Genomic DNA, 26033 nt, shown 5'->3' on the forward strand with positions numbered 1-26033 from the left:
GGTTTACCTAATAGTAAACAAAGAATTCCTGGTATATATATCTTTACACATACTACTACAGGTAGAAAATATGTAGGTTCATCATCACAGCTGGCTTTTAGATTAAATGGCTATATTCATTTGTCTCATAGAAAGAGTGGTTTATTAATCCCTTTATTACATAAAGAAGGATTGAAAAATTTCTCTTTACAAGTTTTTCCTTTTTACCATAATTACATTAAAGGGTCAGAAATTGCATTAGAACAATATTATTTGTTAGACTCTAGTTTCACATTAAATACCATAAGAGTTGCAAATAATCCTAGCGGGTCAAACTCAAAGAGTTTATATATGTATAACAGAGATATGAGTATATTATATTTTTTTGCAACAAAACAAGTAGATTTTATTAGAAAATTAAATGTTCATCATATTACATTTTCTAAACATTTAAAAAACGGTACTTTTTATTTAGATAAGTATCTTTTTTCAAGTGAACCAGTGTTAACTGCTAAAGTTAAAGATATGTCTGATTTAGATTTAGCTTTAATGCTGGAAAAGGACAGAGTTAAATACAATAAAAATAAATCTCTTAATAGTTTATCTAAACCTGTTAGATTAACATGTGTGGATAATTTAGAAAACACTATTGTGTTACCTAGTTTAGGTAAATGTGTGGAATATTTACATAACAAAGGTTTATCTGCTTCTCAAGTAACATTAGTTAAACACATTGATTTAGGTAAAGCATATAAAGGATATTTATGTGAATATGTGAAAGAAAATACGTTGTAATGGGATTCATATAAAATTTTTAACTGTATGCTGGGATAGCTCAGTGTTTATAAGTACTTAATAGTAAAAATCTTGTAAGCTATGCTTAATCAGCAGGAAACAAAAGTAATTTTGATTATGATAAGATTCCTCAGAGACTACACGTTAAAGACCGTATATTAATACGCTTAAGATATAGTCCACAAATAGTTACTATTTTAACTATTTTTAGTCATGACAACTACATTCAATATGAGAAGTCCTGGTATTAGACTACATAAATTAATCTTATTTGCATGAGCAGTTGTTATTACAGCTGTTTTATTATTATTGTCTTTACCTGTCTTAGCCGGTAAACTAATTCTGCCGGCTCTAAATTTGGCCGTATTCTGGGAACCGTTATACGAAAGTATATCGCAATCAGCAGGTAATCTATTAAGTTTGAACTTTCTAGAGAACCTCAGAGGCTATACGCCAAAATATTTTTGCTGTAGTTTGGAACTTTTGACCTTTCCTTTATGCACAACGGCTAGATGCATTCATACTGATAACAATAGTAAAAATTTAAATAAATCCCTTTTTAGTTCTTATTTAACTGGGCTTATTGAAGGTGATGGTACAATAATAACACCAAAAACGTTAAGAAGCCCTAAAGGTAAGTTAAATTACCCCGCTATACAAATAGTTTTTCATTTAAAAGATTTACCTTTAGCTCTACTTGTTCAAAAAGAGTTAGGTGTAGGTTCATTATCTAGAAAGAAAGGGGTAGATGCTTATATATTAACCATAAATAGCTATGAAGGTGTATTATTAGTTATTTCATTAATAAATGGAAATATGAGAACACCTAAAATACATAGTCTTAATGCATTAATCGATTTTTTAAATAATACTAAAGGAACCAGTATTGAAAAACATCCTGTATCTAAAGAGTCTTTAGATTCCAATGCATGACTGTCAGGGTTTATAGAAGCAGACGCTTCTTTTCAAGTAAGAACTACTCTTTCGGGTAAATATCCTAAATTAGAATGTAAATTAGAAATATCGTTTATTTTCTTCCCCTGCTGACAAGGAAGGATACCAAGGGGTGAGTTTGATTCGATTAAAGGCGTAAAATCTTTTATGCAACAAATAGCGCAATTTTTAGAAATTCCTGAAGATAGTTTAAAACAAGAAAAGTTTAAAAATTTTGATAAGTTTACCCTTAAAACACAAAATATTAGAAGTAATGAAAAATTAATTAATTATTTGAATTCATATCCTTTATTTTCAAGTAAATTTTTAGATTATAAGGATTTTGTATTAGCCCTAGATATATTTAAAAAGTTAAAAATCAATAAATTAGAGTGCGACCTGGGTAATTTAGATCTCTCTACCTTTAATGAGGAATCTATTACTTCGTATGGTGATTTAATAAATTTAATTAAAAAAAGAATGGGTCATAATAGAACAATATTTATATGGGATCATTTGCAAAATTTTTATAGTTTAAATAATTCGTGGTCGAGCACTTTGTCTAGCTCCTCAGTGAAATTTACCCAACAACTGCAAACTTCGGTAAAAGGAGCCTTTGAAAATAAAAATTTAAATATTAATAAAAATATTAATTCTTCTAGAAAATTTTCTACGAGTTCAAAAACTAATACCTCGGCCGCTAAGGCTGCGGGTATCCTTCGGGTTCCTAATTTAGTTAAGATTAAGAATATTAACGACTTAAAACTTAATAACAATTGTATGATTGTTTCATCAGTTGTTTATAATAATGCTGAAGAATATAAAGATCTAATTTTAGCGGATAATAAGAATAAAGCAGGTATTTATCTTTGGACACACAGAGAGTCTTCCAAGAAATACATAGGCTCTTCTGTAAATTTATCTAGACGATTGTCTTATTATTTTTCTAAAAATATTAATAAGTATAAGACAAGTAAAATATATAATGCTCTTCTAAGTTACGGTTTTTCAGCATTTTCTTTAACTATACTTGAATATACGGAAATAGTAAATTTACCAAAAGACGAGGCTAAAAAACTTATTATAGAACGAGAACAACATTATATAGATATTATCTTACCTGAATACAACATTTTAAAAACAGCAGGATCTTTATTAGGTTTTCAGCATGCAAGTTCTACGATAGTTAAATTCAAAAAAGCTAAAGGAAATGAAAATAACCCCATGTTTGGAAAGTTTCATTCTGAAGAAACTATATTAAAGATGAGTGCGATAAAGAAAGGAAAGGCCAGATTGGAAGAAACTAAGTTAAAGATAGGTTTAACAAATAGTAAAAAACTATTTGTTTTTGTAAATGATCCTCTTTCTGATAGCGTGAAAAAATTATTTAAGTCTTTCGACAATTATTCTGATGCGGCTAACTATTTAAATTGTAGTAAGCGAAATCTATCTAGATATGTAGATAAAAATAAACCCTTAAATAAAAAATGGTTTTTATTTAGTAAAGATATTAATGATTAGTAAACAGTTACAGTTAAGTGTTGGTGGTTGGAGGGACTACTTCTCTCACTCTAGAAATATCTCAAAGACGAGAAGATCACAAAGGATATGATAATTTGGATTTCTTAAGTCATATTGCTGAGTTTTTGTTTTTTTTTCTAGTAATTTCAGTGAAATTACGTCGAAAAAAAAAGTGAAACAGAAGTAAAAAAAATAAGATCGGATAAACCAAAACCTGAGTATAGAGTTAGAACTACTAACCTTAAAGGTAATATTAATGCTAAAAATTATCTTTTACAATTTCCTCTGTTTGGAACTAAACATTTAGATTCATTAGATTGAATGGAAGTAGTAGACATGTTTGATAGAAAGGAGCATAATACAGATGAAGGAAAGGAAAAAATAGTAAAGATCAAGTCAGGTATGAACAATTTCAGAACAAATTTTACTTGAGATCATTTACAAAACTTCTACAACTTAAAAATATAAGATATGGTCCGATCAAGCACGAGAGTGTTTGCGTACCTACACTAAGTTTTAATAACTTTTTAAGCTTAAAGAACAACACTTTAAGCTATGGGATTTCATCCAGTAGGTCAACAAATTTAACGGGAATTACTATGATATTGACAGATAGAAACTTTAATACATCATTCTTTGAAGTAGCAGGTGGTGGTGATCCTATATTATACCAACATCTTTTCTATATAGGCGGTTTTGTAATATGTATTATTAACCCTACATTTTTTAAAAAATTTAATTTTAATAGCTATCCTAAACCTCACTCATTTACTAGTTTACCATTACAGAGTACAAGTCCATACCCAGGTTGAGATAAACCTAGTGAGCTGAGTGGTAGATATGTTGATTGGCGTAGGGGTAGGTCTAGGATGTCTATAGGTGAAGAATTAACTCAGATAGATGCTGATCTATCTTTTTACGAGGATAGGCATGCAACAGACACCGAAGTTAGTTATAGGGCTAATATTGATGCTCTTATCCACGAAAGAGAGATAGTATTACAAAGGCTACATATTCAACGGATAGCACAGATGCAAGCACTGCGGCAAACACAGCCGCAAGCACTGCGGCAAACACAGCCGCAAGCACTGCGGCAAACACAGCCGCAAGCACAGCGGCAAACACAGCCCCAAACACAGCCCCAAACACAGCCGCAAACACAGCCCCAAACACAGCCGCAAGCACAGCCCCAAGCACAGCCCCAAACACAGCCGCAAACACAGCCCCAAACACAACAGCAAACACAGCCGCAAACACAACAGCAAACACAGAGACCCTCAGATCCGATGTCTATTAGATCGATACTTAATGAGGATAATAAAAATATTTGTGTAGTTGCTATTCGTTTAACAGTATCTTCATTTTTTAGAAATATTATAATGATTTTAAGACCATTATTTATTGGAATAATGCCTTTAGTTTTGTCTGCTTTAGTTCTTTTTATTACACCTTGCATTCTAGAGATTTATACTCTGTTAATTAATATATTAAGTGAATATATTATGTGAACTATTACGATGTTATTTTCAGTTCTATGTTTTTTAATTAGATTATTGCTTATAATACGTAGAGCTAAAAAGTCTGCTGTTCTATATGATAGATTATTTAATTTTGCAGCTAATCATTATTCATCTGGAATACTATACTTTTTTATCTTGTTACTAAGTGTAGTATTAGTCTATTGTTGTGCTTGTAATTGCAATTATGTTTGTGATTGCAATTGTGGTTGCACTATTAGTTGTGATGCACCTAGATGTTGAGGATTATATTTTCAAGATAGTACTGCACAATATTGTTGTTTTTTTTTTTTTTCTGCATTTCGTGAGAAATACAATACTCATTTGCCAAATAATAAAACTCCATCAGAAAACTTTTTAACTTGATTAGTAGGTTTCACTGAAGGAGTAGGTTCCTTTATATTAAACAATAGAGGGGACTTGGCATTTGTTATTACACAAGCTACTACGGATAAACAAGTTTTAGAATTTATACAAGAAATTCTGGGGTTTGGTATAGTTAGACATCCATCGGCTATAACTAATATATATGTAACACAATATAAGAAAGAAATAAATAATATAGTTAGTTTATTTAATGGTTATCTTGTTTTACCAAAAAGACAAGAAAAATTTTATCTTTTCGTTAAAGGGTTTAATAAATGAGTTACTACTGGTAGAATACGATTAGAAAATGTGTTAATTAATAACAGACCTATTCTACCTACTTTAAACAATGCATGGTTTGCAGGATTTACATTATTTTTTTTTTTTCTTTTGCTTAAATCAATCACCAAACATTGCAAAAGAAAAAAAAAATCAGGAGAAGGTTAGTTTAATTGTTTCATTGGTGAAAAAAGAGGATATAGTTTCAACTTTAATATTTATCAAAAGTGAGAAATAAATCTAACAGTATTAGAGCATTTCAGTGTATTATTTAAAAATGGGATTGTTTCTAGACATTCAGAAGAGAATACTTATGAATTTAGATTAGGTGTAGTAAACAACTGTAAAGATGTCTTCTCTTATTTTGATAAATATAACTTATAAAAAGTCTTTATCCTATATATTATGAAAAGATGTGCATAATGATCTTGTTAATAAATATAATTTAGATGAGTCAAAAAGACAAGAAACGATTGAAAGAGCTAAGATGATAAATAAATCCTATAATATATATTTAAAATACTAGGGCAAAAAAAGTAAAGGTTTAACGTGCAAGTTATGAAACTATAAAGACAGATGTTAAAACATATAAGATCTGATATAGTGAATATTCTTATAAGAATATACCTTAGACTTAGTTGATATTTATAAGTATTACTTGCAACTCTTAAGTTTAAAGGTTATATTCTTTTATATAAAACTTTAAATGTTTTTTATAAATACAAGGAAAAGTAATAAAAATATTAACGATACTAGTGCAATAACGGTCAACAAGTTCCTCACTTAAAGACCGTCGGCCTTTTAAGAGGTCGCTACAGACTGGTTCACTGGTAGGTGTCTGAAATGATGCTTAATGTACAGTCGGTTTCTTCTATCATATTTGTATGATACATAAGCCCGGAGCCTAGACTACCGGTACCTGGATTTAATAAGAGGCTTTTTTAAAAGATAAATTAAATTTGAAGAAATGGATTCTTTGGTCATCCAGAGGTTACGAATGTAGGCCTCTTAACGTTGCTGTATGCTGGGACCCCTTCGTTAGATAGTTCTAAATACTCCTCCTTATATGGCACAGTAAAAAAGTTAGAACAATGAAGGAAATCAGCCGGTAACATTTTATATATAAAAAATGGAACCTCAGAGGCTCTACGCGACGGAGTTGTAGTAAATTTAGAAAATGTTAAACGTGTATCAGATCACGTACCTAAACATTTGAAGCCTCTAAATAATGAACAATTAGGTTATTATCTAGCAGGATTAATAGACGGGGATGGTCATTTTAGTAAAGCTCAACAATTAGTTATAACTTTTAGCTCTCCAGATGCATTTCTAGCCTATTACTTGAAAGGAAGATTAGGTTACGGTAATGTAAGAAAAGTAAAGGACAAAAACGCATACCTTTTAATTGTATCTAATGAAAAGGGTATGTTAAATATAATTAACTTGATAAATGGTAAATTAAGAACAGAACACATATTTAACCAAGTAGTTAATAATGTATTAAGTCATACTAAGTATGCAGATCAAAATATTCATTTTACTATAGATTCAAATAAAAATTTGGATAACCACTGATTAGCAGGTTTTTCTGATGCGGATGCTAGTTTTCAAATAAAAATTATTAAACGTATTACCAGAAATAAACCGGAAATAAGATTAAATTTTCAAATAGATCAAAAAAGTGATTTATTGTTAAATATAATAAAAGAATACTTAGGTGGAAACATTGGATATAGGAAGTCTCAAGATACCTATTATTATGGTTCTACTAATTTCGGTTCTGCTAAAAGGGTTATAGAATATTTTGATCGATATCACTTACAATCTAGAAAGCATATAAGCTATTTAAGATGAAGAAAGGTATATAAATTAATACAAGACAAACAACACTTAACAGATAAAGGGCTATCCAAAATACTAATAATTAAATCTATAATAAATCGTCATGAAGAAAATACTACAACTTAAGATAAAGTCCTAACAAGAATCTAAAAGTTTTTGAGTATTAATGAGAAAAGACTGTTATAATACACAGCTATTCCTTTAATCAAAATATTGTTACATCTTAATCATACCAGGATTTGGTATAATTAGTACTACAATTTCAGCTAACTCCAACAAAAGCGTTTTCGGGTACCTGGGTATGGTATATGCAATGTGCTCTATTGGAATTTTAGGGTTTGTAGTTTGATCTCACCACATGTATACTGTTGGTCTTGACGTGGATACAAGAGCCTATTTCACAGCCGCAACCTTAATTATAGCAGTTCCTACTGGAATTAAAATATTCTCTTGATTAGCCACTTGTTATGGAGGTTCTCTACACTTAATACCCTCATTACTATTTGCATTAGGGTTTGTATTTATGTTTACTATTGGAGGGTTACATATCAACGTGATAGCTCTCCCTCTATTTTTAGATTTGACTACTATATGCTGGGAACTTCTGACAATTATGATACTAGAGTTTTATTTAATCTCAGTCATAAAGCATAATTTTGAACAATCAGCAGGAAACCTACGGATATTTTACAACCATATTAATAGAGAACCTATTAACTCGGGGCGGTTTCGCCACTATTATCTGTGGGGTTCCTCAGAGACTACACGTAGCACTCGGAGTTCATTCCGGGAAAATATAGTCCAAATGAAAAAATGTTCATTAATCTTTCATTCACTAATCTCTGTTACCGCACAACCTTCGTTAGGATACACAGTCAAAACTCGATCTTACTCTTCTTTCAGTAATAACCAGGATAAGAAGATAAGGAACCAAGATAATATTCTAAATGTAAAGGCTGTAAAAGTTTATAGTAACTTAAAGGAAGATAGACTTAATATACTAAAAGAACAAAGAGATAAATCCGGTGTTTACTGTTTAATAAACAAGGTCAATGGGCATTCGTATGTTGGTAGTTCTATTAAATTAGCTTCCAGAATGAGAAATTATCTTAATAAGGCTTTTTTAAAAAGTAAACAAAATGCTAATATGCCTATTACCAAATCTTTACTTAAGTACGATTATTCCAATTTTTCTCTCTTAATTTTAGAATATGTTGAAGCCGAATTTTTAACTTCTAGAGAAACTTTTTATATAGCAAATATTATACCTTATTACAATGTTTTAAAGCAAGGTTTTTCTTATTTAGGTTATATACATACTGAAGAAACAAAAAAGTTACTCTCTGAATTAGCTAAGAATAGAACACATAGTGATGAAACTAAAGGGTTAATAGCAAGGGCTGTAACAGGTGAAAACAACCCTTTTTATAACAAAAGTCATTCTATTGAAAGTAAGATAAGAATTATTGAAGCTAAATCAGCTTACTCTGTTTATGTATACAATTCATTTAAAGAGTTATTAGTTATTTTCCCTTCAGTTAAAACTTTAGCTAAATTAATTAAATCTAATTCTTCAACATTGGTTGATGTAATAAAAGAACACACAATATTTAGAGGAGAATGGTACCTACTTAATATACCTTATAATATTTCAGATACACCTTTAATTTCTCATTGACACTCAAAAGAATGTGAACAATTAGTAGAAGAAATTAATAAGAGTAGTCATATTAAAAAAGCAGTATTTGTATATGATATAAATAAAAATTTTATTGGGAAATATGATGGTGTAATGGATGCTCAAAGAGCATTAAAGGTATCACATAGTACTATTAAAAATTACGCTAAAGTAGGTGGTACTTATAAAGAGTATATTTTTAGTTATGAAAGATTAGTGGATTAATGAATATTTTTTTGTCGTATCAGGAGTAGTTCTTGCGAACGCTTCACTTGATATTGCTTTCCACGATACTTGAGTCTTTAAGTTAAGTATGCTAATACCTAGTTTATTTGTTATGGCCAAGACAGGGTTTGAGGCTACGCCGTCAAATCCTAGTCTTAGTTATAATAGTAATAGCAGTTATAATGATTTATCTGATAACAATAACTATAAAGAGTATATAAAAATGTTTTGAGTAGGGCTAATGGACGGAGATGGAAGTATTCAAGTAAACCATTGGCGTAAACAATCTCTACAATACAGACTAGTTATTAAATTATCTAACCTTAAATCTAATTATAATATGTTGGTTGAGGTTGCTAAAGTAGTAGGTGGAACTGTAATAATTACCGGTAAACAGGCGGATGTTATTTGAGTTGTAAATAAAAAGGAAGAAATTATGAAAGTAATCCAAATTTTTGATACTTATCCTCCTTTAACTTCAAAAAAAATCTGTCAACTTGCATTCTTAAAAACATGTTTAACTGAAACTTCGGTAGAAAAATACTTATTCGCAAGAGATACTAAATTTAAAGAGCAATCTGCTATTATAAATGCTAATTTTAAGGTACCTACTTATTTTAAAGCTTGATTATCTGGTTTTATAGAAGCGGAAGGTTGTTTTTCTATTCGTAAAACGAATACACATTCTTTTTCAATAGGACAAAATGACGACGTTTATTTAATAGACGGTATAAAACAGTATTTTGAAATATCAAATAAAGTTCGTAAACCTTACGGTAACTTCTATTTTATAGAGGTATACAAGAAAGAGGTATTAGCAAAAATAGTGGCACATTGTACTAACTATCCTTTGTTGGGAGAAAAGTTAGAGTCTTTAAAAAAATTTAGAGCTTGCTGTGTTCTTTAGTAGGTGTCGTGTTGTCTTGTCACCATGAAAAATTACATACGTTTTTCGGTAAAATTATTAATTTTGCTAACGGTGAAGTCTAGGCCTCTATTGACCATTTAAAAACATTATTAATAAAACAGATTTTGACTTACTTTTATCTACATATCTACGAGGTATTTTTATTAATAATGATGGTCGTAATTATATATATGAATAAAATATTAACAACAAGAGAAAATAAGGGGTTATTTTACAATTCTGCATTAAAGACTAGATCGTATTCTGATGGTAAAAAAAGTAACTCTTTCCCTCCCGGGGACCCTTCCGAGACAGGGTCCCTAATCCCCCGTGAGGGAATAAAGGGAAGAGGATTAGATCCTAATTGAGTAACTGGATTAGTAGATGCTGAAGGTTCTTTTATTGTTTTTATAAAATTAAATCCAAATAACAGTAAGAACCTAGTACGGCAAATAGAACTGTCTTTTGAGGTATCTTTTCATATTAAAGATATAGAATTACTCTATAAATTAAAATCCTTTTTTGGAGAAGCTGGTACGATTTTTATTCCATTAACTAGAAAAGATGCTAGATTAAAAATAACAGGATTGAACGAGATAGTTAATTTTATAATTCCTCATTTTAAACAGTACCCTTTACATGGTATGAAAAAAATAGATTATGATCTATGATCTGAATGTGCAGAATTGTTACAAAGTAAGCAACATTTACAAGAGAAAGGGTTAAATAGAATATTATCAATAAAATCTGTACTTAATAATGGATTATCTGATAAATTAAAAGCTCTTTTCCCTTCTGTAATAGCAATAGATAGACCTGTTTTGGATGTTGCCAATATTCCATTAAATCCTAATTATGTCAGTGGGTTTACCGAGGGAGACGGTTGCTTCACTGTAAATATTTCTTCTACCACTAAGCAAATTTCTGCTTATTATGTTATTGAACTACATAAAAGGGAAGTTCCTTTATTATCAAGCATACAAAAATTTTTTGGAGGGGTGGGATCTATAAATATCGCATTAAGTAGAAATACCGCTCGATTTTCTATAAGTAAAAAATCAGACTTGATAAGTAAGGTATTGCCTCATTTTGATGCACATAAATTGGAAGGTAATAAGCTTAAAAATTATCTAATCTTTAGAGAAATTGTTCTATTACTTGGTTCTAAAGCGCATTTAACTCAAAAGGGGTTTGATAAAATAAAACTTCTTAAAGAGGGTTTAAATAATTAAAGTAGATAATTTATTAGCCTCGGCGTCTTCTTTGCTTAGCAAAGAAGACTGAGGCTGTAATTTTTTTTTACATATTTCATGATATATGTAAAAAAAAAAATAACCGGAATAAAATACATAAAGACGATTACATGGCGTATATATACTTTACTTATTATTTTAAAGCGGGTAATAAGAAAGAGCGTGCTAGATAATACCGTGGAAACCAAAGATAATTTATTTATTACTATATATTGGGTTTTTCTTGGGTTTGTCCTTATGTGTTTTCTCAAGGCGGAAAATATAAGGGTCTCCCCATGTAAGGTAATACCGTGGAAACCAAAGTGAATAAATTTATTCTCGAGTAGGATCCGTAGAGACTAAACGTGACAATCGAAAGTTTATTAAGTTAAATCATTAGATAAGTTATAGTCCGATCCACTGCGTGAGCAGTGTTGTATGTTAATAAATGAGCAACTTAATTGACCTACTACGTAGTTGCTCATTTTCACTACGTTTTAAGTATGGGTGCTGTATTTGCCTTATATAGTGGATGATATTTCTGAGTTCCTAAAATATTAGGATTAGATTATAACTTACTTTACTCTAAAGCTCATTTCTGAGTTTTATTCACTGGGGTTAATTTAACTTTTTTCCCTCAACATTTCTTAGGTCTACAAGGAATTGAGTGTAGTTCCCCCTTATATATTAATAAAGATAAGGAGCATAAGAGGATGAATTTCAAGAATAACTGTAAAGTCAACTTGAAGCGAAGCTTATTTTTAAAGTAAATTCATTTATATAATTAATAATAAGAACGTTCAACGACTAAAAGGAAAATCTTTATGATTACAACCTTCCATTAGTATCCTCCGTCAAATAAACTTTAAATACAATGACATATTAAAGTAAGACGATGACATAGTCTGAACCCATATGTGAATATGGGAGTTAAAGGTAAATCCTTTAACGTAACATAATTGGCCACGTAGAATTAGTGATTATCCTGATGCCTTTACAGGTTGAAACTTTATTAGTAGTATTGGTTCTATAATATCTGTAGCTGCAACAGCTCTTTTCTTACAAATTGTATACTTACAACTTGTTAAAGGGAAAGCTATCTTTGGATACCTTTGAGCCGTTCCTCAATTATTTAGTGATTATTTACGTATACTTAAAGATACATGTGCTCCAGGATTAGAATGAGCATTACACAACCCACCTAAACCTCACGCATTTACTAGCTTACCTTTACAAAGTGGTATTATTGATGAGGTTAAAGCTTTTAAAGGTCGTGTGGATAGGGTGCCTACTGAAGAAAAATTACGTGAAGAAGCTAATCAGAACCCAGCTACCGTTAGAAGTATTGCAGATCAATGAAAGCAAAATACGGATAGGGATAAAACCCAATTATTAGCTAAAATAGATATGAACAAAAACAATGGTACTATTTCTGAGAGTACAGCTGAGCATCTGGGACATAAAACAAATGTTTATGCTAGTAAAGTACATAAAATTATAGAAGAAACATCTAATACTGCCGTAGATCGTATAGATGATACCGAAGATACAGCCCATTTACTTTTCGATCTTCCATGATCTAGCTTTGTTTTAGAGACACCTCTTATAAGAGTACTGTTTTTAGCTTATACATTCTATGTATCAGGTATATATTCAATGTTAAAATTACAATTAATATGTAATTTCAAAAGTTATGCTAAAACTTTATTAGTTATTCTAATTTCATCCTTAATTATTTATTATATTTTTTATTGTAGTGTTATTAACTGTGATGCACCTAGAGCTTGAGGACTTTACTTCCAAGATAGTGCTAGCCCACAAATGGAAGCACTAGTAGAATTACATGAATTTTTGTGTATAAGAATCAAACTCCGGGGACATCCTAAAGCTCTAACTACCAAGGATATACAGTCCATTTATATCCGGCTTAACTAATAACTAAGGTAAGGTAACAAGGTTAGAGATAGAAGTTAGAACAACTTAAAATGGACAATCGCGGATCTAAATCAGTAAAATAATCTTTTATTGTAAAAGAGCAACGAGTAGATGATTCTTCAGTTTTAACTGTAAGGTGTACTCTGGCCCTTTGAGAAATCAAAGTATCTAAATAAATATATATATAGCATGAAAAAATACTAGCAGGCTCTATTTAAACCCTTCCAGGGCGCTCACCACTTCTCACTTTTAAGTGAGAAGTTTACGGTAAGCCATACGAAATACGAAGTCTACCTCAAGAGCTTTATGTAATAGCCGGGGACTTTTTTGCGTAGTACCGTCACCTGGCTGGGTCAGAGCTTGCTTAAATTTATACCGTAAAAACGCGGAGATGAGAAATAGTTTATTATTAATCTCGATTTAATAATATAAAAACTTAGTATGTAAAGACTTACGAGTTTAAAATACTTTCTAGGTAAGCTTTTTGCTCGAGCCGAACTTATTTAAGATTCGTACGGTATACGGCGAAAATGTTTATATCTTATATTATTGAATAAATATACGGAAAATTACTTGTGGTTAAACCTTGCGTGACGTAATGATCCTAAATTTGGATCGAATACGCATTCAGCTGAATTTAACCTAAATTCTGCTTTTCCTGCTAATTTAAATAAGTTACACCCTGCTTATGTGACAGGGTTTTGTGATGGTGAAGCATGTTTTCATTTAGCCATAGGTGAAAACTCTAGATATAAATTAGGTTATTATGTTAATCCTGGATTTACTCTGGCTTTACACAAAAAGGATGAAGAATTCTTATTATTACTTAAAGAGTTTTTTGGTGGTGTAGGGGTTGTAAAATCTAGTAGTCGCCCTAATATGGTAGAGTATAGAATTTTAGCTATTAAGGATTTAGATGTTATTCTAAACCATTTTGACCTTTACCCTTTAATCACAAAAAAAAAAGGAGATTACTTACTGTTCAAGGAAGCCTTGGAATGTATCAAAAATAAACAACATTTAACTGTTGAAGGGTTTAATAAAATTCTGGCTATAAGGGCTTCTATTAATAAAGGGTTGCCCGCAAACCTACAGGAAAAATTTCCTTATATTAAGGGGAAAGAAATACCTGTGGTAGTAGTACCTGAGAGTTTGAACCCTTACTGGGTAGCCGGGTTTATGGACGCTGAAGGTTGTTTCTTTGTAAAGTCTCTTTATAATAAGAATAATGAGCTTAGATTTGTGCTAGGTTGCCAAATTACACAGCACAGTCGGGATTCTTTAGTTATGCACAAAATTTGTTCTTTCTTTAACTGCGGTAGAGTTGAAGTATCTAGAATGATTTACGATAATTATGTTGTAACTAAGTTACCAGATATAAATAAAATTATCATCCCTTTCTTTACAAAATACCCAATACGGGGTTCTAAGCGTAAAGAATTTGAATGTTGGGTGGATGTCGCCAAACTAATGAGTTCGAAAGCTCATCTTACTAAGGAGGGATCTGAGAAGATATTACAAACAAAACTTCAAATGAATACCTTTAGGAAGGAAGATGGTAATAATTAGAGACATTTTGTAGTATTAGCAATAGAAAATCTAGGATTCATTAATTTATATAGCGTACGAGTATATAATAAATTGATGAGAAAATAGCAATTAAATAACCTTAATCCCAACACAAATATAAAGAGTGATTACTCAAATTAGTAGGATTATTTATTGGTATATTAAACATAATAAGTTAAAAATATAAATGTTCTCTCTGCTGCCTACCGTAAACTAAGGTTTAGTGGAGGGATTTATAAGGGGGCATAAGCTCCCACGGCAGGGTTTATAGACTTATTGTATTTTAATGAAATAGCGGATAATATTATGTATTACTTAGTAGCAATTTTATTTGCTGTGGGGTGAATACAAGCAGCTATAATTAGAAACTTTGATAGTTCTAAATCTCCTATTAGTAATAAATATCTTAACCACGGTAGAAGTGTGCCTGTTCAAAAGTGTTCTAAGATTAAATGAAACAGCTTATTAAATTTTGATATGTTTTCTGTACGCAACCTTTTAAAAGTGCGAGCTTATTCTACATATATCTCTAAAGATAACAGTTATTCTAGTAATGTCCATATTACTCCTTCTGTAGTCTATGAAGATGCTTATTCTATGAAAAAGGCAATCTTAAAGGAAAACAAAGGTAAAGCAGGTATTTACATGTTAACTAATAAACTCACATGTGATATTTACGTAGGACAATCTATTGATCTCCGTAAAAGATTCATGAAATATTTTAGCTTAAGCTATATAAATAGCAGGAAAGAGCTTATAATAAGTAGAGCCTTAATTAAATATGGGTATTCCAATTTTTCTGTAACTATTTTAGAGTATTGTAATGAATCTGATTTAGATGTCAAAGAACAATACTACTTTGATAAATTAAATCCTCAGTATAATATTCAAAAAATAGCGGGTGGTAGTTCTAAAGGCTTAAAATTGTCTGAGGAAACTAAATCCAAAATCAGTAAATCTCTAAAGGGAGTATATGCTGGAGAAAAGGCTTATTGATATGGTCGCTCTATGAGTGAAGAAACTAAAAACCTTATGAGCTTAAAAAGAATAGGTGAACTTAATCCTTTATACGGAAAATCTCATAGCGAAGAATCTAAAGAGCTAATTAGACAAAAAGCTTTAGGTAGAAAATATTCTGAAGAAACTAAATTACTAATGAGCACAAAACGTGGAAATCCTGTTAATATTTACGAAAAATGTACATCTGAAGGATTTAAGTTAATAGGAAGTTTTGTTTCAGCTAGAAGAGCTAGTAAATTTTTAGATATAAGTGGAAGCACTGTTGTAAGATATATGAAATCAGGGGCGATATTTAAAGACAGATATAAATTTTCGTCCAGATAATAAGCAATAAACTTAGAAAAACTATGAATTTAATTTAACTGAATGCTGGAAGGTTCTAAAGCCTTTGATACTATAATTATCTTCCCTGTATACAATGGGAGCCTTAGTGACCTAGAGTATTATAGCGGGTAGGATTAATAATTATAAGTGATAACTCTTCTCCTACGGAGGGCTACGCGCTACGCCCCAATGAGGAGACCCCATTACCATGGAGTATAATGATGGTAGTCGGGAAAGGATGTAACAATGAATAACCTAGCAGGAAACCAAAACAATAATTATTTATATTATGAGTAGGTAATCCCCAGAGACTAAACGTTAAATATCCTGTTGATTAACTGGATAATGAGATAGTCCATAATTTTTGACACTAATAGAGTTAATCTGAACTATAACTCCAGCCTTGATATTAGTACTAATAGCTTTTCCTTCTTTTAAATTATTATATTTAATGGATGAAGTTACAGATCCTTCATTATCTGTATTAGCAGAAGGTTCCTTTTTAGGTGGCCTTAAATTATCTATATTATATGGTTTTTATAAAATAAAAGATGCCAGTAGTATAAAGCATATAACTGGAGAAAAAAACAATACTTGTGTATCTTTTAATAGACTAGCTCATGTCAAAGATACTGATTACACATTATACCTTAAACCCACTAAACTTACTAGCTTAGAGTTAAAAAGAACATTTCATACGAAGGTTAGAGCTTCTAATAGAATAGGGCCTCATAACCAAGATGTTTTATCTGTAATAGTAGGTTCTTTACTAGGAGATGCTTATGGAAATGCTAGAACAATAGAAGGAACTAGAATTTCATATAGGCAAAGCAATATTCATACAGATTATTTATTTTGGTTATACGAGTTTTATTTTCAAAAAGGTTACTGTTCAAACCTAAAACCGAGGAAATATATAAGAATAGTTAAAGGTAAAGAGTACTATGGCCATGAATTTAATACTTTTACTTTTAGAAGTTTTAATTGAATTCATAAATTATTTTATAAAAATGGTATAAAATATATAAACCCTAAGTTAGAATTATATTTAACTCCTTTAGCTTTAGCTGTATTAATTATGGACGACGGGTGTTGAACAGGTAATGGGGTTAGAATTGCTACTAACTGTTTTAAATTAGATGAAGTAAAATTATTAGCAAATATGTTAAACTTTACGGTTTAAATTATACGATTCAAAATATAGAAGGTCATTACTCTATATATATTACAAAAGATTCTATACCAAACCTAAAAGGTCTAGTACTACCATATATAATACCTAGTATGGTATATAAATTAGGAATAAAAAAAAGTAGTCAACAAGTATAAGTTCTTTTAATAAACATATGATATATTTAATAGTCGTGAGATTAATAAAAAGAAGTAACTAAATAATAGAGCCATATATAGTTAACATACTTAAATAAGTATAAGTTTCAATTTATTCATTTCTAAGATCTCGACAGGGATCTTTAAGAAGTAAATAGCTTCTTTGGCGACACGAGTGAAAACAGTCAACATATTATTATTTTTCAATATCGCCTTTTAGGTATAATAATACAAGACTGTCAGTAAATAATTTTGTTTTTTCTTTATTTACCGCAACAGACTGGGTCGCTTGTGGGTGGCTAATTCTAATAGCTGCTTAATGTACAGTCGAGAGGTTAGTTTATAATCTCGCACCAATTAGGGTTTTCAGGGTTTAACGTTTATATACTTCAAAGGATATTTTGGAGGTTTGAGCGTATAAACCCTTTAAATAAAGAGCATGATTATGCGTATTCTATACCTATGCGTGCTTGATATATTCACAATAAATCTTTGATAGGGCTTAACTCTAAACAATGTTGTTATTATACAACTGTTGCAAGATCTCTTAATTCGTCTAGTGAGTATGTGCCAGGTAGCGCAAAAACACAAATTTCAGCTCCTGCATTGAATCCTTGATTAGTTACAGGGTTTACTGATGCGGAGGGGTCTTTTATGGTTAGTTTTACTAAATCATCAGAATCCCGGCATGGTTTTAGAATACGTGCTATTTTTCAAATTCAGCTACATAAAAAAGATCTGGAGCTTTTGAAAACTATTCAGGCTTTTTTTCAGGGAATAGGTCATGTCTCCAGCTCAAAGGAATTTGTGTCATTTAGAGCGCGTTCTCTAGATGATCTTCAAGTTATAATAGCTCATTTTGATAAATACCCACTTAAAACTAAAAAACAAGCTGATTTTGAACTATTTAAATGCGTTGTTAATAAACTTTCACTTAAAGAACACTTAAGTTTTAAAGGTTTTAAAGAGATTGTTAGCATAAGAGCTTCTATGAATTTAGGTTTGACTGATGCTTTAAATAGAGCTTTCCCAGAAGTTAGTCCTGTTCCCAGACCTACAGTAAAAGATAAAAAGGTAATAAACCCGGATTGACTTGCAGGATTTGTTACAGGTGAGGGTTGCTTTTTCATAAACATTTCAACATCTGCCTCTAATAAAATAGGTTTTCAAGTTTTCTTTTTATTTGCTTTAACTCAACACACTAGGGATAAATCTTTATTGGAAGCAATTAAAGATTATTTAGATTGTGGGGCAGTTAAAGAAAGTTCTAGTAGAATGAATGTTTTAACTCTTAAAGTTGTTAAATTTAATGATATATCTGAAAAAATTGTACCGCTTTTTAATCAGTACAAGATTTTAGGTGTAATATCTGAAGATTTTAATTCTTGATGTCAAGCTATAGAACTAGTAAAAGATAAAAACCAGTTAACTTCTAAAGGGTTAGAGGAAATTAGACAAATAAAATTTGGAATGAATACAGGAAGACCAGTAAGCCCTTAAAAGACTGTAGTTGTGAGTCTAAGCCTTTAATTAGATTTATGTGAATATATATATTAATTATATTAGGAGGAGTTAGGTGAAATTATAAACTTAAATAGTAGTTTATTAATTATCTTCCAAGTATTATAATTAAAAATAAAAAAAATAAACTTTGCACCAATGATATTGATCCTACGAATATCCAGATTTCTTAAATAGTGATGGAGATTTTGTTGAATTTGATTCTTATTTAGTTCCTGAATCTGATTTAGAAGAAGGAGCGCTAAGAATGTTAGAAGTGGATAATAGAGTGAAAAGGCCTTAAGCAAGCCTTACCGACTCTCAAGTAGCCAAACTCCGGGTAAATCCTAAGAGCTCAGAATACTAACCTTTTCACCTAAAAGGGTAAGGAAAGGGGCCAAACTAATTATTTGGGTATAGTAACAAGTTCTGAGATTTAACGAAAGTTTGAATGGAAGTTCGCGGATCTAAATCACCTCTTTTTCGGTATAGGTTGCTTAATATGGCGGCTTTACCGCAGTATAGCTTCCTTATGATTAATGTGTAAAAGAGCAACGAGTAGATGGTTACTCGCCATATATTAGGTTAAAACCTCGATTACCTCAGAAAGTGAGGGTAGATATATGGTGTAAGGTGTACTCTAATAGCCAATTACTTTTTATCTCTTGTGGTTTATAAGATAATACTTATTGGGGGGAGGTTGTCTCCCCCAGGGTAAAGATTCGCCCTAGAGATAAACTGAATAAAATCGTAAACGAGGCGTTATGTCTTTAGCTTATACCTAATAGTCGGAAAATCTACTCATGGTAAAAGAAGATTAAAGCATGTCAGTGTTCTTGGGTTAAGATATGTTAGACCTAATATTTTTCAAATAAAAAATATTGGGTCTTTCATCCCAGAGGGACTTAGACCTAATATTAAAAGGGTCAAACATTCTTTGAATGCTTTAGGTATAAAAAAATATAGCGCGCCTCGTGTCGGTCCTAAACCATCTAAGTTAAGTCCGTGATTTATCACAGGTTTCACAGATGCAGAGGGTTGTTTTTCTATCTCAATATATAAAGATTCTACGCGTCCGATAGGCTGAAGAGTATGTGCAGAATTTCTAATTGGGCTTCATAAAAGAGACGAAAGGCTTTTAAGAGAAATTCAAGCATATTTAGGTGGTATTGGGCGTATAGGTAAATTTGCTAAAGATGCCTATGCTTTAAGAGTAAATAATATAGGTCAAATGATAAAAATAATTGAACATTTGGATAAATACCCTTTAATTTCTCAAAAACATGCTGATTATCTTCTCTGAAGAGAGGTAATTATGATGATGCAGCGAAAAGAGCATATAACCCCAAAAGGGCTTTTAACTGTTATTAGTTTGAGAGCTTCTTTGAATTTAGGCTTATCAGAGAGTTTAAAGATAGCTTTCCCGGATATCATCCCCGCCATCAGGCCTAAAGTTGAGAATATAACTATTCCAGATGGTGAATGACTAGCTGGATTTACATCTGGTGAAGGTTGTTTTTTTGTTTTTGTAAGTAAATCTTTAACGCATTCATTAGGTTTCAGAGTTCAATTAGTATTCCAAATAACTCAACACTCTCGTGATGAGAAATTAATGGAAAGTTTAATCTCTCATTTAGGTTGCGGTAGATTAGTAACTAGTTCTGATGGTAAAGTGCAGTTTAGAGTAGTAAAATTTACGGATATTTATGAAAAAATCCTTAAATTTTTTTACGATTATAACATTAGAGGGGTAAAACTTGAGGATTTTAAGGATTGATCTACGGTTGCTAAATTCATGCGAGATGGGGAGCACTTAACTACAGATGGGCTTAATAAGATTGTAAAAATAAAAGCGGGTATGAACAAAGGAAGAGCTTAATTTTTCATCTTAACTTTAATCCTTTGTTCTTTAGTCTATCGGTATCGAGAATCTGAAAGATATAAAAATGAAATTCTCGGAAACGAGGCGTTATGTTCTCAGCTTATTCCTAAGGGTGAATATATTAATTTAAATATTAAATACTCTCCTATATATCCCCTGCGGGGTTTAGGAAAAAGAGAACCAAGACGTGTTATACTACCTGAGATTACACACACTAGGTTTATTCTTACTGCTGCAGATGAACTGAGGACCTTTAGCAAGTACCTCTTAACGTCTATACACTATCAAATTCCGGGGACACCCTAAAGACCTTTTAACTAAACGTTTATCTCAAAAGGTTAAGCGTGGCTGTGTTAATGATCATAGGTATAGTAATATCAAAAGGTATATACGAAAGTTAAATGGGTTATCGCGGATCTAAATCACCTAGTTACCTTATTTGGTTATCCTGCAATCTTGTAACTCACGCTACAGCAGCAAAGAAAGATTGCTAGGCTACATCCTTATTATAGTGTAATAGGTTGTAAAAGAGCAACGAGTAGACGGTAGTGGTCTATAATAGTAAAAGAGGGTTACACTCCACTATTCTAGATTAAGGTATACTCTAGTCGACCTGATTACAGGTCGTTGAGTTTATAGCTAAACCTAAAATCTAAATATTTTAACTATTTATCTACACAATGGGGCAAACCCTTATTTTACTAGTCTGTGATATATTTGCGTACAATTTTTTGAATAAAATGAAACTAAACTTTTAGATTATGGTAAAGTAAGCTCTCGATTAAATATTCTTTTGCCTTCCTAATTATAAATAAATTTTCTGGCAACCCAAGACCACGTAATCTAGTTTCTGTCCTTAAATACAGTATTATGTTTATAAGAACAAGAACTTTACCAAATATGTATGGTTGTAGGTTTTATTCGGAAAATAACGACCATCGTATCACAAGTGAAGTAATTAATAAAGTACTAGCTAATCAAGGTGTTTCTATTACACAAAAGGAACAGGATATATTGTTAAATATTAAGGGTGTAACTTTTGACTTACCCTTCAATGATCAAACATTTCCAGCTTTATTTGGTTTAGTAGGTAAACCGGCTTTACTGGTTTACCCTCCAAAGAACGGTAAACCTAAAAGCAGAAGACCTAAGGCCGGTATATATATTTTTACACACTTAGCTACGGGTAGAAAATATGTGGGGTCAAGTAATAGTCTTTCAAGAAGATTAGAACAATATTTTAACCCTAACCCTTTATTTTATAAGGAATATGGTTTATTACTTCCTTTAATTAAAAAAGAAGGGTTTTCTGCTTTTAATTTGGAAATATTTGTTATGCCGGAGGAATTAAGCTCAGACTATTACTTTTTATTTTTGGAACAATATCACTTATTAGATAGTAATTTTAACTTAAATACTCAAAGAGTTGTTAATTTTAGAGTTAAGCAAGGAAATACTGTTTATTTATATGATTTTGAAGGTAAGATTTTATATTACACTGCAACTTCTTTAAATGGATTGAAAGCTGATTTAGGTGTACATCATGCTACTGTTACAAAATGTATAAAAACCGGATCACTTTATCTAGATGATTTTATAATTACAGATAAACTAAAACCAGATGCAAAAAAAGCTGGTTTATCTTTAGAAGAGTTATCTAATCTTATTTCGGATAAAAGATCTTTATTTCTAAAAAAAGATTTTTCTTTGAAAAACAGTAAATCAATCTGTATTAAACAAGATGTTACAGGAGTAACACAAAATTTTCCTAGCATAACATCATTAGTTAAATACTTTGATAGCATAAATATTAAGGCTAACCGTAATAAGATAGCTAGTTGTTTAAATACCAACGAATCTTATTTAGGTTACACTTACTATATTGGTACAAGCTAAATAATACCAAACTATAAGTATTGGGTGACAACCAACCCATATATAAGAGAGTTCCAACAAAGTAGTATAAAAATAAAATATTTAGATCATGGAAAAGTAAACTCTCGGTTATCCATTCATTTGCAATTCCTGCATTAGGGGTAAAGTGTGATGCATACCCAGGTAGATTAAACCAATTTTCTGTTCTTATTAATAGATTAGGAACATTCTATGGTCTTGAACAATGGCCAAAACTGTAGTGAACCTATGGTTATAAATCATCAAATTGACGGGAAACCCCTAAAGAAATCTTAACTAAGTAAGTATGGTAACATAACTTATGGCACAGGTAATGACTCGTGGTACAGTAACATCAAGATTTATTATTCAATGGGCAATCCGCAGCCAAGTACCAAGTATTAAATATTTGGTATGCAGTTCATCGACTAAACGGTGGTTGGTATTATTAGTGTTAATAATGCTTAAGATATAGTCAGACCCCTCCTGAAAAGGTGCAGAAAAATATAAGCATTCTTTATATTTTTTGTTAAATAGATATATATTAATTTGTTGATTATATTTAGGGATTTCTACGATAGTTTGCTAAACTGTTTTAATGGAAAAATAAATATTTATACAAAAAAAAAGTAAAGCACTTGTTATTATTGTAGTGTTTGCATTATACAATTAGTAGGTGTGTATTTAATAAGCACTACACATTTTATAAACGTATGGGTTCAATAGCTGTTATATCTCTAACTAGAAATTATAGTGCAACTAGATCTTTATATTCAATAAGACCTTTGGCAAGTAGTCCAGAGTCTTTAGCGTTAGATCATATCAATAGTGAAAAACCTACTAATTCATCCATTATTAATAAAATATTATTAAATCAAAATTTATCCGTTACTGACTCTAAATTAGAAGAATTATTAAAAGTTAAAGGTGTTGAATGGGATCTTCCTATATCTACACCGGAAAATAAACAACTTTTAGCTGAGTTAACAGGTAAATCTAAATATAAAGGTTTCTCGGGTGTATATATCTTTATACATAAAAATACAGGCCATAAATACGTAGGTTCATCTAATTTATTAAGACGTAGAATGGATTATTATTTTAAAGGTGATTTTCCTTTAAGTGGTAAATTTTTACCTTTACTTCACAAACAAGGGCTAAAAGCTTTTAAATTAATAATATTTAAATTAGATTGTAGTATATTTAGTAATAAAGACTATTTAATCTTAGAACAGTATTATCTATTAAATAAAGAATTTAACTTGAATACATTAAGAGTTGTTAACGCAGGATCTTCAAAAGGTGATCCTGTATATGTTTATGATTTAACTTGTAGTACTCTTTATTATCATGCGAAATCTAAGATTGAACTAAAAAGAGTATTAAAAATACATACTGAAACTAGTAAAAAGTTTGTAGATTCTAAAAAACCATATCTTAATAAATTCTTACTATTAAGCTATTCTATACCTACTGCTTTAACAAGCAATATTTCGGTGGATAAATTAGTAGAGATTATGCTAAAAGAAAGACAAGATGTGTATACGTTAGGAACTCGTAGAAGTATATCAGTAGAATTAGAGATTAAAGAAGGAAATACTTTTGTAAATTCAGATTCTATAGGCCAAACTTTAAATTTCGATTCATTAACATCTTGTATTGAATACTTAAGAGAATTAGGTTTAACGATTAAAAGAGCCACTCTCACTAAATACATAAAAAATGAAAAAGTGTTTCATAATTTCTTATGTAAATATTCAGATAATATTTTACCGGATCATTTTTCAGAATTAGGATTAATCATTGATGAATATAAAAAATTAAAAGTAGATGCAGACTTAGATACCTTAAAAGTGAATAGAAAAAATAAACCTATATTAGTAAAAGGAGAAAATTTTGAGAAAGAATTTGAAAGTATTACGGATACAATTAAATACTTTGGTACTTTAAATATCAAATTAGATAGAAAAGCTCTTTATCTTCATTTAAAAGACGGTAGAAAATATAAAGACTATTCTTTTTCTCGTAAATAACTAAATAATAGTTAAAAAATATCATACTTTCTTTCACTGGTGTAGTAATAAGTATTATTCAATTACATAAAATAAACGTAGAAATAACCCGCAATGTTCAGAAATTTGTGGTATCTTACACAGTTCTATGCCTATAGTTGTAGAATCTGTATCCCTAGAGAAATTCTTATCTTGATTACAAGAACAATAGTAGGATAAAACCTATCTAAGAACTCTCTACATATTTCTCTAAAATAATGGTTATTTTACCGTTAACTTGTTATGAAAGGTAATACCTTTACCATATAGTATAACAAATCCCAGTATATAATTTTATATTTACTAGAAAATTGCAAGGTAGATTTATATTTACACAGTAATTAAGGGAGAAGATTAGACCTATGTTTAGTAAAGCCCTGTTAAAACCCTTATGGTTAAATTTAGTAATTACCCGTATATTAGAAGTAAAGTAATTACCCGTTTATTAGAAGTAAAGTAATTTATTTTATAAACATATGTGGCAGGTCAATTTTTATATGTATATATTCCCTCGCTAAGGAGTAATATGTTGATTTCAAGATTTTTGTATTTAATATGTTTTCGTCCGCAGTTTCTTATGAAGCTAGAGAGTAGATAGTGAACTTTACACGGTAACTTTCTACACTTATATTATATACTTAGTGGATTTACGAAATTTGGAGTTGCTAATTCTCTTCAATTACGAACGGGAAAAAAGAATATTTTCCTTTCTGCTTTCTATAGTAGGTGGTACTGATAAAAAAAAAAAAAAAAAATTTTTTTTTTTCATATAAATCGATATAACAGTCGTTTCGTAAATCAATAGCTAAAGTAGTTTGCCTTGTCGTGCTACTTGAAACTATTTGTTGCATTGGCTTGCTGAATATGAAGATCATAGCTGATTGACTATTCTGCGCCTATTTTTTTTTTTTTACATATAGAATTTATCTACATTTTAAACCGATTAAAAACCTTTTAACGATTAAAAACCTTATAATGGTTAATAACCTTATAAGGGTTAAAAACCTTATAACCTTTTTAGTCTACAACCTATTACTTTTCATTAACATTATTAGAGTTTCTCTAAATATACTTTTCACCTTTTTTATTTAATAGATTAACGTTTTCAAAAAGTGAATTTTGTGGTATTCATCTTATATTGACTAACCTTTTTATTCTTTTAAAAAAGAGTAAATAAATAGTAACTGTATTTTCATTTTATCAGGTATCATATGCTTTACAGAATTAGATATTATTTTTAGTGTTATTTTACTAGC

The 26033-nt window shown here is 30.4% G+C and overlaps 4 protein-coding genes across 4 annotated transcripts; all 4 read left to right on the top strand.

Annotated features, from left to right (window-relative positions):
• Window positions 1-1875: 1875 nt before the first annotated feature.
• IAQ61_008530 (uncharacterized protein) lies at window positions 1876-4525 on the top strand (the record flags this gene model as incomplete). Its single annotated transcript, XM_066098037.1, has 3 exons — window positions 1876-3142; window positions 3845-3869; window positions 4225-4525. The coding sequence occupies 3 exons, from the start codon at window positions 1876-1878 to the stop codon at window positions 4523-4525; spliced, it is 1593 nt and encodes a 530-aa protein (XP_065951993.1).
• Window positions 4526-14088: 9563 nt separating this feature from the next.
• IAQ61_008531 (uncharacterized protein) lies at window positions 14089-14778 on the top strand (the record flags this gene model as incomplete). Its single annotated transcript, XM_003836967.2, has 1 exon — window positions 14089-14778. The coding sequence occupies one exon, from the start codon at window positions 14089-14091 to the stop codon at window positions 14776-14778; it is 690 nt and encodes a 229-aa protein (XP_003837015.2).
• A 6955-nt stretch (window positions 14779-21733) lies between these two features.
• On the top strand, window positions 21734-22729 carry IAQ61_008532 (uncharacterized protein; the record flags this gene model as incomplete). Its single annotated transcript, XM_066098038.1, has 1 exon — window positions 21734-22729. The coding sequence occupies one exon, from the start codon at window positions 21734-21736 to the stop codon at window positions 22727-22729; it is 996 nt and encodes a 331-aa protein (XP_065951994.1).
• Window positions 22730-23439: 710 nt separating this feature from the next.
• Window positions 23440-24759, top strand: IAQ61_008533 (uncharacterized protein; the record flags this gene model as incomplete). Its single annotated transcript, XM_066098039.1, has 1 exon — window positions 23440-24759. The coding sequence occupies one exon, from the start codon at window positions 23440-23442 to the stop codon at window positions 24757-24759; it is 1320 nt and encodes a 439-aa protein (XP_065951995.1).
• Window positions 24760-26033: the final 1274 nt, after the last annotated feature.

The sequence above is a fragment of the Plenodomus lingam genome (genome assembly GCF_022343315.1).
Source record: "Plenodomus lingam strain CAN1 chromosome Unknown contig_32, whole genome shotgun sequence".
Taxonomy (NCBI): Eukaryota; Fungi; Ascomycota; class Dothideomycetes; order Pleosporales; family Leptosphaeriaceae; genus Plenodomus; species Plenodomus lingam.